Here is a 15,754-nt window from a genome sequence, read left to right as displayed (position 1 = left end):
TCAAAAGTACACACATCCTTTACTCAAGTAGTACAGATACTCGTGTTTAAGAAGTACTGACTACACTTCTTTACTCAAGTAAAAGTAAAGAAGTAAGGACTTCAAAATGTACTTCAGTAAAAGTACCCATAACTACCAACTGTTTTAAAGAGTACTGACCTCACTTTATATTAATAGAGCAATAATGTCATTCCTATGAATGTTTAGATACTTAACAACGGCAAAATTACAACGTTTTCATTGGTCCCTCTTCTTCAGAGAAGTCCAGGAAATGTAGGAAAAATAAAAAGTTGTCAGAAAAATAAGTAGTGGAGTAAAGTACTGATACCAGACAAATGTACTTAAGTACAGTAACGAAGTATTTGTAATCCACTACTTCCCACCTCTGAAATTAATTAGCAATCTTTCTAAGCCCAAATGTTTGCTTAGATGTTTTTTTGCTGCCCAGAAAAAAGAACGCCTTGTTCCCTTTTCCAGGTTATTCATGATGTTGTGAGACTGCAGCTACTGCTATGATAACCAGGACCAATGCATAGTAACTGCAAGTAATATAATGTAAGCAACAAGTTTGCCCAATAAACCATTAATATATATTATGCATCTTCTCACACACTGTTCATTTAGTTTTAAGTCAACCCTGTTTATTCATGGCTTATTGTAGCGTGTCACTTCTTTTTGGCAGAGACAGACAGCCTGACCTGCCCAAAACAAATGTAAGAGAATTAGCCAGATGATGCATGGTGTTTATTTATTTTCCTGCATTTAGGAACACCTCATTACTCTTTTGTTGTGCAAGCTGTGCTTTCTTTACAGTGTTGGGATTACAAATTGCTGACTGTGCACCAACGGTTTTCCTACAAATAAAAATGTAGACCAGTTCAGACCAGAGGTTTCTTCTGTGTGGAATATATCATAAACAGGCAGCTATAAGCGATCTGGTATTTCTGGTTGACACTGTGCAGGGAAATATGAACATAAACACACATAAATATAGTTTGGTTTTATTTGGAGGGAAGGACATTTCCTCATCTGTCTGCTAGACCTGAGCAGTTTATTCCTTCCTCGTAGACACTTTTTTAGTCACCTTCAGCAAAGAAAAGAAAAGTACATTTTGAACCAACACTTTTTGTATTGAATTGTACAAATATATTCATATATATTGTACATGTTCTAACATGACATACTGTACACCCAGACACTTACAGTGACCGCACACACACGTGAATATGCAGCTCACACTTATGCCTGCACACCATATAAGCAGGCAGTTTTAAGTCTGATAATTATATATGAGACATAGACCTGTGTGTCATGAATCTGAGACTGAGTGAATCACACACTTTTATAATGTGTCTTAATAGCTGCCTCTGCTGAGACATTTTGCTGGAGCATTGCTGTTATGATACTTTTACCATGTGTTCATCTGCAGAGGGGACATCGTTGGTGATTTATGTCTCTATGAGATCATTCAAAGAGAGAGAGTGAGTGAGTGAGTGAGTGAGTGTAAAAGCACATGATCAATGCTAGGCCCACCCAGGAAGTGACTCCACCCTGAAGCGATGTACAGAATTCCCCCCGTGCTGAAGGAGAGAGAGCAGCTTCACAGCCACGGCCCATAGCCTCTCCATCTGCCCCTCTCAAAAGACTCCATTGTTCCCCGCAGTAGTCTGAGGCGAGAGAGTGAGCTAAAGAGACTTATGAAGCCCGCCGGTGGGGCACGGGCTGGGGCGGAGGGCGTTGGGCTGCTGCCTAAAACCACACGGAGGAGAGGGAGCCAGACACAGAGCATCTCTGTGCGACTCGCAGCCTACTGTTGGAGCCCTGCCTCAGCCTAACAGCACCGTATGAAAAAGTCCACAACATGACATAAAAAACACACCCAACTGTCAGAGGGCTCAACCGCCCCAACGGTCCGAGGCCATATGGTCCTCCATATTTGGTGCTGTTTGTTTGCCAACTGAAAAGGGGTTGTTTTTTAAAAATGTTGCTTTTCTTGAGTGGGCCAATCAGAGTGGAAGCTGCCTCTCTGGAAGTTTGTTGAGGACGTGTGTGAAGTGCATTTGCAAATAGAAAATGAGAGTCTCAGATTTTAACCGTCAGCAGGATTTTGGCCTGACTGAATACAGTGTTATTCAAGAAGGATTTGATTTAAATGCAAGAACGTAATCTAACTGATAGAAAATGGGAGGAGAATAAACAGATATTGAGAGAAATATTCACACAAGAGAGCTATCAGAGTGTTTTCAGTTTTTTATTGAAACAGTATGAACAAAACACTGCAATTAAATAAAAGGGATCAAACAAATCAGATGGCACAAATTAAAGACCTAGAACTGATAATATGTGGCGAAGCAGAGGAGGGGAAACAAAGACATTTCGTTGCAAACATTTGCAGTGTCTAAAAAGCCTATTCATTAAACATTACATGACTCATTCAGTGCACATATTAAACGAGTTTGTAAAGCAAGCGGAGCAAAGCTGAGACTTCATTATTTGTACACCCATGTAGCACACTTACAATTGTAAAGAAATAACAAAAACAGGGCATCGCTGCCTAACACTGTGCACTAAAACTATAAGTGCAACTATAAAATGTCATCCTGTGCACGCAATCTGGGGTTAGCTCAACTTAAAGACCGGATGGCTGTTCTGGTAAACTAACTATCAACAGAAGTACTATGAATACACTGTCAAGACAATGCTATCACTATATGTCATAACCACTGGCGGTGTGTGTAAGCCTCTATAAGGAACGAGCCAGAAGTCACAGAAGCTGTTTTCTTTTGGAATGGGTGGCAGTTAAAAAGTCATTCACATTAATAATGCACTTCAAAAGTTAAAATCCCCCAAACTACCTAGAGAATACCAGAGACAGTGGCACAAACCCTTCTGCTAAATTTCACAGATATGTATTAGGTTTTTATATGTCAGTGTTAAAGTGGGCAGAATGTCACGTTACTCTTGGATATGAGGGTGGCTTTTCTTTCCTGCTAGCCCTCAGAGCTCACCAGTGTGTTATTATGTCAAAACAACTGCTGCACACAGTGCTTCGTACAGTTGGCCAACATATCTGGCTATATGAGATGATGTGTTAAACTGGTGCATAGGGTTTCTTTAAAGGTCTGTTCGCCACAACAATAGCCTGAGGCTGCCTGTTTACTGTGTATTCTTCCATATGATCAAATGCCAGCCTACGCAACTGCAACATATGAGAAAGTCATTAGCTGTATAATGTAGTCCCCTTGCATTGTATATACATTCTGTGGAATTTGTAGCAGTCACTCCTGCTTCCTTTCCTGCGTGAGTTCCAAATGTCCTTTTTGTTTTTGTCTGTACTTTCCATTTGTATGTCCTTTCATGCAAATCTAAATCAGTCACTCTTTAAAAAGCAGAGAGATTTGTATCCCTAGTAGTCAGATAATCCCCCCCCCCCTTCCTAAAAGTTTTTTATTGAACATAATACATTGGAAAAGGCCTCAAATTGTGTGACATCCTGCTGTCACCTTGTTTTGTTCTCTCCAGGGGAGTATGGGAGGACAGAGCGTTTTATTTATCAGCGGCTCCTGGGGTGAGGGTGGGGCTCGGGGCAATAGGGGGGGGGTTCAGGAAGGTAGCGGGGGGAGGTGAGGGTGTTTTGTCTCACATACATACATACATACATACATACAGTAACACACACAAGCCTCCCTCCCCCTCTTTTTTGGCAACAGTCCAGAGTCCTGGTTAGATTAGTTTAGTTTAGTTCTGGTGTCGTGCTTGTTCTATTGATCGCGAATGACGTCACAGTTCAGTAGTTCAGAATTTCCAGAACTTTGTGCGCTCAGGCTGCTTGGCCGACTTTTTCTTCAAGGGCTGCGGGATCAAAAACAAGAGAGTCAGTGTGTGATTGAAAAAACAGGATTATTGCAACTTTAGTAGTAAGAGAATCTACACCTGTTATGATTAATAATACAAAAAATATTTAATTTAAATATTAAAGTATAAAAGTACAAAAGTAAGTAAACAAATGAAACAGGTTTACATACAAAAAGTGTTTAAAAAAACCTGAAAGGGAGACATTTTGTTTTAAAGTCAGTTTGTTTGGGAGTAGACGCAATTAGTCTTTGGATCACATGTACAGTAAAATAAACTTTTTTCAACAATCACAGAAATACTGATAATTAGGTATTGAGTTAAACACCAAACAGAAGTTGACCACATGCTGGCGAAATTCTGACACACAGTCCCTTTGTTTCTGCGGCTCAAATCAAGCTGTCAATATAAAACCAGCCTGATGGAAGACCATTGGCCACAAAAACCGACACTGATTCAGTAACCAAGCTAATTCCAATAATCACTTGGGACAGTGTGTCAGCAAAAAGCAGCAATATGCATCAAACGTAGCTGGTGGATTTTGGGGAAGAGGAGAATGTTACACTTTTGTGATTTAGGGACACGGGGGGGTTAAACCGATTAAATGAAGGAATCAAGACTGAGAAATTTACAGAAACCATAACGCTCTTCCCGGTTTTTTTGTTCTTGGCAGACCTGTGACACAAGAAACATCAATCATTAGCAAGACATGCAGCTCATGAGCGTTTTCTCAGAGGGGAGGGTGTGGTTCGTGGGAACGCTGTCACATAGATGGGAACTCTACGACTCTCGAGGGAAGATCGATGGAGGAATATGTTTAACGGCAGAGAGCAACTATGGTCCAAATGCTTTGCAGTTTGCGTTGTGCATGCCAGGGTCAGCATATCACACAGAACAACTCTGTCCAGGAGCCATTACATCACTGCCTGTGTTATTTCATCATAGGATGCGTCGGGGATGAAGAGACGCTCATGCTGGTTCTTTCGCTCCATATTTAGAGGAAGCCAGAAGTGATGACTCACTGCACAACATCAATACAACTCTCTGCATTCACATGGATTCAAGCTGTGTGTGTGCGTGTGAGGTACTTACGAGTATTTTCCCATTCTCCTCACTACAGCAATCACCACGGCAATGGCGATGATCACCGCAATCAGAGCGCCAATCACAATGCCCACCACCTGGCCAGAACTCATGCCCTCTGTGGGACAGAAACACAAGGGTTAGTACACATTTCAAAGGCTTTTAAGACTTATTTTAAGACATTCTCAAATCTTTAGATTGTTATGTAGACTAGTGAGAGCACCTTCAATTGCTTGTTTTATGTGTTGTATTAAGAAAAACAGGTTTGTATCTTGGAGAACAAAGTACATGGGTGAAATCAGTAAATACTATCCATCAATCTATCTATAGTTCCGTTTGTGACCTTTAAACCCTCTCTGCCAGACACACATGAAGTTGACGGAGTGTCTGCAGTGTGATATCAGTTAACAGTAACACCTGAATTCAAGTGACCAGCTTTACACCACCCCATCTTCCCCCCCGCACACTCCTCACCCGCTGTGCCGTCTTCAACGACTACCGCTTCTTCTGCCTGGACGGCCTCTGTAGGAACGACCTCTTCCTCCGCCGGTGCGGGGTGGTCGGTGAAGATGACTTCAGGGGCCTCTGGGACTTCAGTAGCAGCAGCAGCGTCTGTCTCAACGACAGCCTCCTCAGTGTTGACTTCGACTGCAGGAAGCTCCTCTGTGACAGTTTCTACAATGGCCGCTTCTGTTGTCACTTCTACTACGGCTGCTTCTGTCGCCACTTCTTCTTCTACTACGGCTGCTTCTGTCGCCACTTCTTCTTCTACTACGGCCGCTTCTGTTGTTACTTCTTCTTCAGCTGCCGCCACTGCTGCTTCAGTTGCAGGAAGACTAGTGAAAACAGAGAGTTCCTCTTTTGGAGCCTCGGTGATGTCAGCAACGTCCAGGTCTGAGGGGATCTCTGTGGGGCCTGCAGGGAGAGGACGCATGTTTTAGTATTTAGGAATACAATCTGTGTACTGTGTTCCTGAAACATCACAACATCAGATTTTCACCAAATTGTTATGGTGGTCAGAATAATTTACAATAACGATATTATCTTGGTATCAATAGACATTTTGAAAATAATAATCCTTTGTGTTGGGGTAGGAGGATAACGCAAGGAAGAAACAGATATGATTTAAAAAAGGTGTTGGATTATTAAAACAATTTAGTCCATATTTGTAGTCTTTTTTTAATATCTGTTAGTTATCATAAATACAGGTATATTCTGGCACCCATCTTAGATATAATTTAAAAAAAATCACTTAAGTATAAAACGTTTATTTTTAAAAGCTCGAAATACATAATATGTCTTGATATGTGAACAATCGTACAACGATTAATTGATCTTTGTCATGGTGACCAAGACAGGCAGCTGACACAGAAAAAGACCGCTTTCTGTCAGGATGGGTACAACAAAGGTCAAAGAGACCTTACATGACTTATTCAGTGCACATATTAAACGAGTTTGTAAAGCAATATAAATGTTTACATTCCTCCCTGACATAATGGCATGACCTTTCCTCTTTCTCACACGTCTCCCATCACCAGCACAATGCTCCATGAGCACCACACCCCATTACTCCTCCACCCCTCCATCCTGTCTTTAAAGCTCTGTGTCTACAAGATGGCATGCCACATCCTCTGCCTCATTTCCTCTGGAGTGCGCAACCTGTGAGGAGAGCGCGGGAACGCTTGTTAACCCTCCGTCCATTAACGGGAGGGAGGGAGGGAGGGAGGGAGGGAGGGTGGGGCAGCAGGGACAACGCCTGATCAAAATAACTTAAGACCCAGGAAGGATTGATTTAATGGTGGACTGAACACCTAGAGGAAATGTCAGCCATATTTCTTTAAAGCATTTACTGCTTTCTTTTCTCTTTTTTTGTATAAATAGATATGTAAAATCAACAATCTTGATTTACATTTTGGAAAAATAATATGTAAATAAGTTTCATGAGATCTCAAAAGACCTTCTGTGCCTGCAGTCAAACTGAGGCTCCCATTTTGTGTTTACCATCTGCAAGAAGACACGTATTTATCCTTGTGTCTTTCATCAAGGTCTGGAATATGAAGCGGGTTAAACCTAATCATTTCCCTCCAATAACCCTAGCAACATCTCCCCACGTTCAACATCCTCCCAGCCACAACTGAAAGCTATGCCTGGACAGCGCTGCTTCTAATTCGAGGAGGTAGATTTCAGAGTGGCAACAAAATTACGGTCTACAGTTAACTTTCCACTGACAAAACGTTGGCCTGAAATCTCTATAGAGTCTAAAATCCTTTAAAACTCTGTCTCCCTGAAACATTCTCCCTGTAGAGGCGAGAAATATCTTCTCAACTTAGCATCTGACATCATGCTTTCTCCATCTCCGTTTTCTCCAATTGCTCTAAATACTTGAAATAATAGAGAATACTTTGCAGGGGTAAAAATAACTTTGAATGGTCTAACAACCGGTGCAGTTATTCCTAGTCCTGTGTTTGCTATCGTGTTCATTAGCAACAGGCGGGACAAATATAACAAAACATTTGTTCTCACTGAGTACAGGGGGGGGGGGGGGGGGGGGTTCAAAAAGGCGACCCAGACTGTTTGTTTGGCAAGTCTGTAGGCGATGACAACATGGTCTGTGCTTCACAGAGCATGGCAGTACGCTGTGCCCCCTCAACAATTGTTTCATTATGTGTACAGTTCCCACAATTATCTGCGAGTAGTATTCCCTCCCCACTGTGCTGAGTATCTGGGGTTAATACAGCTGCAGCAGTGAGTAACACAGTAAGACTGCTGCGGTCCACATCCTCTCTGGTGCTTTTCATCTACTTCTTCTCCCTCTTTCTCCCCATGACTCTGCCACTCCCTAAGGATGGGTTTGTTGTTGCTGAAAACCTTTGAGATAGCAGGAACAGCCCCGAGTCATTTCTGCTGCTTGATTTCTATTGTGGTCTGTCTCTGGTTTGCTGTCTTTGCTCACAGTAAGATGTGTGTCAGTGTGTATGGTTGGCGTGTGTGTAAGTGACCCTCTGTTAATCCTCAAGGGGAGTCGGAGCACAGGATCATATCCAGAACAGGACCCCTAAAGCTGCTAAGGACTTCTAGGTCAACCAGTCACTAGATATGTGAGCAGCATGTAAACTCATTATAACCTCAGAACTCTGGGGGCACTATGAAGAGACTCAGACTAACATGCACCCCCCAGCCAAGGAAAATACAGAACAATTGGATGGAGTTCAAGTTTCTTATTCATCCCAGCAATATAAAGAAGACCAGACCTGGACTAAGAAACATTTACGTAACTGTGGCGTTGCCATTATTATTCCACATTTTCTTGGTGGTGCACCCGGGCCCTTTTACCCACCATTACATCATTGTGACCACACATGCTCCCTCACATCCACTACCACGTGAAGCATGAATCTGCCAGAAAATCTTCCTGCCAGTTAACAAACGCAAGCAAGTGGCAGTGAGTTCATGCAGTAATGCGTGTGTTTATGGGTATGAGTGTGTGTGTGTGTGTGTGTGTGTGTGTGTGTCTGTTATCTATGTATTAAAGGGTTCATTCATTGGTTTTAAAAACGTATTCTTTTCACTCAAGAAGTGAAAGACAACATGAAAACAAGTAGAAGACGACTGGTGATTATACTGTCTGAAGAAATAGATTTGATTTATTAAGAAAAGAAATGTAGGACAAATTACAAACTCAAGTAGTAAAATAAACACCTAATGTGTATTGAGGATGTTTTCTTTCTACTAATCTGGAAAAAAACTTGTTATGGCAGCGAAACAGCCCAAAGTCTCAAGTGTCAGATAAACAACTTTGACTAGATTTACTGGCCTTTTCAAATAAGCCAAACAACCTTAAATAATGTTTAGTGATGGGATGAAGATATACAAGGGGGGACAGAGAGGTGTAGTGTAACACAAAAAGAGTTAAAGTGGTACAGGAATACACCCAAAAGCTGTGAGAAAGATGTGGGGGGGGGGGCACCATGAGGCTCCACTCCTGCCTGGCATAAATAAAACCTTCAGAGAGAGTGTGAGAGGCACACAACGACATACAGTGTGGGACAGGAAAGAAGGGAGTAGCAGCTTCCATCCATTACGATCACAATCAGCTGTCACTGAGCCCCCCCCCCCCCCCGTTTGTGTGTGTGTGTGTGCGCGTGCGTGTGTGTGTTGCTAATTCACAGTCTTGTGTGGGAGGGAAAGGGTCGTGCAGACGGTGTGAGGGAGTGTGTCCACCTTTGGAGCCCAGGAATGTTTTTCGGCGCTCGAGGAGAGAAATGTGAGAGATAGGCGCCCTGCCCATCTGAACGCACTTTGACGAGATGCCGCACGGCGTAAAACCCGACCCCCCCCCCCCCCCCCGCTCCACAAGTAGGAGAGTCAGCTGTGGAGATACTGGTGTGTGCCATGCATTGCACTCTGGGGGATTTTGCACGAGACAGACTGGAGTGGAATATTCTCAGCCAGTCTTATCACAATGAGCGTCCACTCTCGCACATGAACGGATTTCTTTCTCCTCATGGTCTTACTTAGATAGGAGAACATGCAGAAGGTCCCATCTGGACTCCATTGCCAGGGGCAGAAACGGGTCCAGATAAATGGGCCTTTAATCTTAGTCCGAACAGGTCTGATTAAATTCCTAAAATGTAATGAATCAGGGCAGGGATGACTTTAAATGCAGCCACTGTAGAAATGACAAAACAAACAGATCGTGCAGTGGCATCCCTCTAAGCCTTCTCACTCCCTACTTTTCCTTTTTAAATCTAAACACCCCAGACTTACAATTTAATCAGACAAGCCTCTTAATGTATTCCTAATCTTGCTAACCTTCCAATCCAACTCCCACATCATAAAAACACCCGCCCAGTTGTGTAAGTGTTCCTTAGTCAGCAGCTCTGTCTTTTCTTCTCCTACTTTCTCTTGCACCGTGTCTCAGGTCTCACCCTGCTGCACACATAGGTGCTAAAGATATGAGACATTTGTGTCTTGTGCTCACAGAGGACTAGGAGACACACACAAAAATAAACATACATTACTCTGACGCTCTGCTATACAGCGTCAGGTCGTCAGGGCCTGGGCTCGGTCCCCGCTCAAACGTTCTTTCCATAAACAGATGTTCCTTTCTCCTTGTGGAAAACTTTGGAAGTATGACTGGGCTTTTTTCCCCTGCTCAAACTGGGTTTACGTGAGAAGTTGTCCTTCTCTAATGGTCCCTCTTTACCAGCATGTGTCTCATATTTGGAGTATGAGCGCAACATTTGAGTCATTTTCTAGAAGTGGGCACGGACAAAGGCCATTGACCTCTCCCTTCAGCAGCCAGATGTGATGGGGATGTTATAGGCCCAGAGAGGCAGACAAAACTCATTAAGAAGGAGACCAGAGGAGGGGGGGTTCACTAGTGTGAGGGAGGGGTTGCAGGGTTTTACAGGATACATGGGGCTAGCTAGTTAAAAGCCCCCCATTTGAGAGCCATGGATGTTGGGCTTATTTTTCTTTGTTTCCTCTTTTCCTGGGAAAACTGAGGCTGAGAATGATTCTGAAAGTTGAAGGACTTTTTTTTCTTTTTAAAGAGTAAACCTCCATGGTAATGGTGCAGGCACGTCGTCTCCTGGTAAAGGTTGTCGTTTAAAAATAGCCCCAGCCCCTCTCTGCTCCCCCTGTGCCGACACCAACTCTGTCCCCCGGGGTCCAGAGACTCATCAAGCTGGAACATGGGACGGGGGCAGAGAGTTGGAGGGAGGCGGGGGACTATTAAGAGAGTTTGGGGGGGGGGAGGGGGGTTAAGTGATAAAGTTTGATACCCTACCAAAGATGGGTAAATGCCAAGGGGCGGCGTGCTGCACGAACTGATAACATGCGGGTGAAAGAGGGTGGGGCACCTCTTGAGGCTCATCACATACAGGGTGCTCTCCCTTCTCGTCTCTTGCTCCTCTCTCATCCATATGACCCTCTTAAATATAGAGCCTCTCTCTATTAATACCCACACGCTAAGCAGCCCTGCCCTACAGTTCCCTCAGCCACACCCCCCCCACCCCCTGCCTTCTGGGCAAACACTGCTGGTCAAGGCGCAGGAAGGGAAGACATGAGAAACACAGAAACATGGAGAAAGCAGAGAGTAAACATGAAAGTGGCTGCAGTGAGAGAGAAATGGGAGACGGTGGATAATCTTTAAGATAAATGTGAGCAGTGTGTGTTACAGTTTGCAGCCCCCCCCATCCCTCCCTCGCTGAGTATGAGCGCTAGTTTGGGAGTCTTCCAAAGGATATTCCTTTTCTTTTCTGTGCCAGTACCAAGAATTTACAGACACGAGGCAGCAGAGCTCCTGCCATTACATCACATTTCCCCTCAGTGACTGCAAATCAGACTCTTTCTCAAGAGCTCAGGAGTAGCGTGAGAAGGAGGAAGAAAGTCAGATGGAGGGAGTTCAAATGTTTCAGAACAGACTCTCCACTTCAGTTGGCCCCTCTTTGTTCAATTAACACCCTTGACCAAGACTTTGGATGAGTGACTCCCGGCTAAGGTGGAACATATGGGCCAGACTACAGCAAGATGTTTTAGGGGCAGTTTACAGTGATAGTGAACAATAAGAACATTTACAAATAAAAATAAAGTCTTTAGAATTTGTAAATAAATACACAAATAAAAAATGGTGTTAAATGTATCCTTTAAAACCAGCATTTAGAGTGTTACTATTCAGTCAGCAGGGATTAATGGAGACAAAGAGTGTAGTGGGGTGGGCACATGGAGGGAGCGAGGGGACACAGTGTGCTCACGGCAGGATGGGATAGAGACAGTTTTCACTTACTTGCATGTGTGAAAGCGCAGAAAGGGCCAGCCAGGGCCAACAGGAGCAGCAGTTGAACATTCATGGTGGTGAAAAGTTTTCTCCTCCAGTCAAAACCTTTAAAGGATCCCTTGGGGCAAAGAGCACGACACCGGAGCCCTCGCACACACGCCACACACACACACACACACACACACACACACACCAACCGGTCTCTCCGGAGGGGAAGGACCCAAAAACAAAAAGGTCAAGAAGGAAGATAAAGTCGTCAGGGGGGAAAAGAGTCGACTTGAGATCCGTTTAACTGGCAGAGTTGAAGAGGAACAGGCAGTTGCTCTCACAGCTGGAGGAAGAAAGAGAGTGGTGGAGGGATGTAAAGAGGACAAGAGAAAAGAGAGGAGCTGTGGCCACTTTGAGGAAGTGGAGGGAGAGAGAGAGGGACTGGCACACAGCAGGAGAGAGAAAAGAGACTGTGTGAGTGACTGAGTGGAGGAGGGGTGCTGGTACTGGTGGTGGGCTGGGCCGGCTGAGGAGCGAGGGGCAGGTTGTGCTGGGAGGAGGGAGTCCGGATTGGGGCAGTGAGGTGGCTTCAGCCCTCGTTGGTCCAGCCCCGAGCGGGACGGGGTCTCCTCTTGGTGCACAGCCAGGCCCCCTGTTTGCAAACCCTGCAATGTCAGTACACACTCACACACACAAACACACTTGGAAAACACAGATAAATAGACCGTTCTTGTATTATTTATAAAAGACAAGACAGGCTCTTCAAACTATATCTGTGCAACTCGTACAATTAAAGCAACAGGCTTTTCAAATGCTTTCTGAATGAATGGAGCGAGATGTAAACAGAGGTCTAAAATAAGCCTTAATCACAGAGTTAGCAGCCAACACAGTGCCTGCAACAGAACACAGCTTCACTTGATGTTACGTATTACAATTCTGAAGTGTTTAACAGCAGACAGCATCTGCATGTATCTTTAAAATCATCAATATGGTGCATACAAAGGAAAGTGGCAGCGTGCATCTGTTGCTGACAGACAGTATAAAGAGAAGGCAGCTTTTTAAACAGGTTTGGCCCGTGAAAAAGAGCCGTAAATACAGTTAGAACATTGTGTGACTTTCACACCGACAAGCATGGGTGGTCTGCTTAGTTTACATGCGATGGAGGGCAAACAAACTGCTGCTTGGCACTAGGCTGACACCTGTTGGACAACAAGCTACGAGGGAAGTTTATCAAGTCTCTCTCTCTGTGCTTGTTTCACCTGAATGATTTATATTTTTACAAACTCTGATAGACCACAGCAGTATGTTGGATAAAGAGTACAATATAGAACATTTCCAGCATAATTTAACGTGTTCTGCTGTTTCAAACATGCCGACAGCTGACGAAATAAGGACAGCAGAAGTGAGGTTAGCGCAGTAAAAATGGTCAATGACATTTTAATGATAAACACTGAAACAGATTTTAACTGCCATACACAGATTATTTATAACACACAAAACGCCAATGGTATTTTTTTTATCACGTATTTACAATATGCTGAAGATATTTACATACTTGTGTCTCCTGAAGGACAAATAACAAAATACTTTCTCCTGTTTTCTCTTTTCAGTCTGTTTTTCAAGGGCAAACATAGGAGTAACATAGCATTATTTACATGGACAACAACACACAAACATACAATATATTCATATATGCTGGTCACTGTTATACAGCATTTAATGGCAATAATGAGTATTTTTCTTTTTTTTTCTTTATAATGAGACCTTGTTTAGACCATTTGAACAATCACTGAGATCTTCCAAACAGAAGAGCACTTTAAAGTCCCATATTTCACTTTGTACCCACTTAATACAAAAAAAGGACTTTTCTCTTGTGTATTTTTTGAGTCGTACGGAGCTGTATGCTAAATGAAATCAGAGAGGACTTACACACACACTTGTACATACAGATAAAATCACAGTAAGAAAAGTTACTAAACTTTTGTTTAGTCTTTGCTCCCCTTTGTTGATATTCTTTTTTTCAAACGTCTTTTGAAACAAAGAGATAACATGTTCACATTGTTATTTCATTTCTTTCATTCACCAAGTCTAATGTTGTGCAAAACACAGCTTGGTCGTAGTTCATATGCACTTTCCCAGAAACCTTAAACCTTGGAAAACTGAATTATATTTCGGAAAAAGGATGCATCCTTGTTGACAAAGACATTTTAAATAGTGGCTGTTGTTTCAGCTACTGAAAAGCGTATTCCACAGTATTTTTCTATCAGTTAGCATATAAGCTGACAAATGAGGATTTTCAACTTTTTAGGCTCGCTGTCCGGGAAGTGAACACTGACAGCACCCAACAACCCGCGGTAACCTCAGATACAGTATGGAGATGTAAATGTATTTTAGTTGGTCTGACATGGTTTATGAATGTAACACCCTGAGAACATGGCAACATGGACTGTTACACATACACAATAACAACATTTAAAATGATCAAATAAAAATGGATTTGGAATGTGACAGCACAAAGACAAATAATGAACAGATTGTGGTGCATAGACCATTTTTTAGGCAGAAGGATTTAACCAGTTTAACCCAGCAGGTGGCGCTTCACTCAACCACTACTGATTCAGGCTGAACAGGTGCACTGTCATCACTTTCTGCTTCATAAATCCTCCTTCTAACTGTAGCTGTTAAGAGCCACAGCCCTGCAGATGCCCAGTGCCGAGTGAACAAACAGATGTGACGAGAAGGAAAGGATGAACATGTTGAAAGTGATTGAATGATGATTTTTCTGCTGTTTAGAGAAGACAAGGTTTCAATTCATTTCAGGTACAGGCGCTGAAACTTTGCAGACACAAGTTGTAGCAGGAAACACAAAAGATTTAAGAAATCAAAAAGAAAAACAATTCACAGACAACACTTTGGCGACTTGTTACCCTGTTGGCACTATGGGGACACGACGTGACACAATTCAGAGAGCTTCAGACGTCTTTTGGCTTTGAACGTTATGTGTTCGAATCTCGGCTTGGTCCTATCCCATGTAAGTCTTATTTTTTTTATGATTGTCTTTATACTCAACATCCACTTGTTTCAGGGGGGAGAAAAGGCCAGCAAGATCAGAAAAATTACTCTGTTTGTTTTCTTTTTCTGTTGGATTGTCTTCTGTTTTTTCACTCAGGTGAAAGGAGGTCAGATTGTTCCATACCTCACCTGTCATCACATGTCTCTCCATCCCTCTGTTCCACCAGCGGTTCAGTTTAAACTATGGAGTCCCAGTCAAAGTCGTCCTGGATGTCTTCTGCAGCGAGCATGCGTCTCACCTGGAAGTGTCCCAGAGGCAGCCTGTGCTGCTGGCTCAGCTGGATCAGGTGACCTGAATATGGGAGGAGAGCAGAAGCCTTAAACATAAAATATGACATGTTCTGCTACTAGTGTGTCTAATGAAGCTCAGCGCAAGTTCAACCAGGAAGACCTTCTTTTACTCATTAATTTACTATTTCCACATTACTACTCTCTCTCCTTTCAATAAGTGATCATTCTCACAAGCCTATAATAGCACTCCGCTAATCCTTTAAAATCTGCTCTCCCCTCTGACAGATGTCATTTCAGGTGAATCGACACAGCCCTCCTCCACCCCTTTTCACCTCCTGTCCCTCTGAATCCAGGGTCAAGCTAAGCCACTCCCCTCCCGACCGAACCCAACTATCCATTCACCACCACCAGTGTCTAGACCCCGGGGGATTTCATCGGATCGGTTCTCAATGATACTCCTGCACAAGGGGGCCTAATCGCCAAAACTCCATCACATTCATTTGTGTATTCCTGGCAATAAATATGTATTCTTACTAGTGCTGTCAAAATTATCGCGTTAACGGCGGTAATTAATTTTTTGAATTCATTGCGTTAAAATATTTAACGCATGTGCAGAATACTGCGGTCAAGCCAGCCTCCACTTGGGAAAACACAGTCAAGCCAGCCCGCACGTGATATTGGGGTGCGCGAATATTAGAAGCATTACGGTAAAATCCCAGCGCTTACTCGGTCAATAACAAAAGCACC

The 15,754-nt window shown here is 43.3% G+C and overlaps 2 protein-coding genes across 8 annotated transcripts in view; both read right to left on the bottom strand.

Moving 5' to 3' along the window:
• Positions 1-2,232: 2,232 nt before the first annotated feature.
• Positions 2,233-12,234, bottom strand: pdpn (podoplanin). Of its 2 annotated transcripts, XM_034087619.2 has the most exons (5): positions 11,726-12,234; positions 5,410-5,850; positions 4,945-5,053; positions 4,485-4,527; positions 2,233-3,852 (listed from the first exon to the last, which is right to left on the bottom strand). In XM_034087619.2, the coding sequence occupies exons 1-5, from the start codon at positions 11,787-11,789 to the stop codon at positions 3,796-3,798; spliced, it is 714 nt and encodes a 237-aa protein (XP_033943510.1). In that variant the 5' UTR covers positions 11,790-12,234; the 3' UTR covers positions 2,233-3,795. The 2 variants fall into 2 exon arrangements, with proteins under 2 accessions (XP_033943510.1, XP_033943511.1); XM_034087620.2 differs by lacking the exon at positions 4,485-4,527 and having other exon boundaries at positions 11,726-12,225.
• Positions 12,235-13,119: 885 nt separating this feature from the next.
• The window catches only part of LOC117450175 (forkhead box protein J3-like), a 58,245-nt gene continuing 55,610 nt past the window's right edge, over positions 13,120-15,754 (bottom strand). For all 6 annotated transcript variants that reach the window (XM_034088255.2, XM_034088258.2, XM_034088259.2 and 3 more), the window contains one exon: positions 13,120-15,068. In XM_034088255.2, coding sequence (XP_033944146.1) covers positions 14,953-15,068 — 116 coding nt within the window. In that variant the 3' untranslated portion in view covers positions 13,120-14,952. The remainder of the gene's footprint in view (positions 15,069-15,754) is intronic.

The sequence above is a fragment of the Pseudochaenichthys georgianus genome, chromosome 7 (genome assembly GCF_902827115.2).
Source record: "Pseudochaenichthys georgianus chromosome 7, fPseGeo1.2, whole genome shotgun sequence".
NCBI lineage: Eukaryota > Metazoa > Chordata > Actinopteri > Perciformes > Channichthyidae > Pseudochaenichthys > Pseudochaenichthys georgianus.
This window is presented reverse-complemented; position numbering and strand designations above follow the sequence as displayed.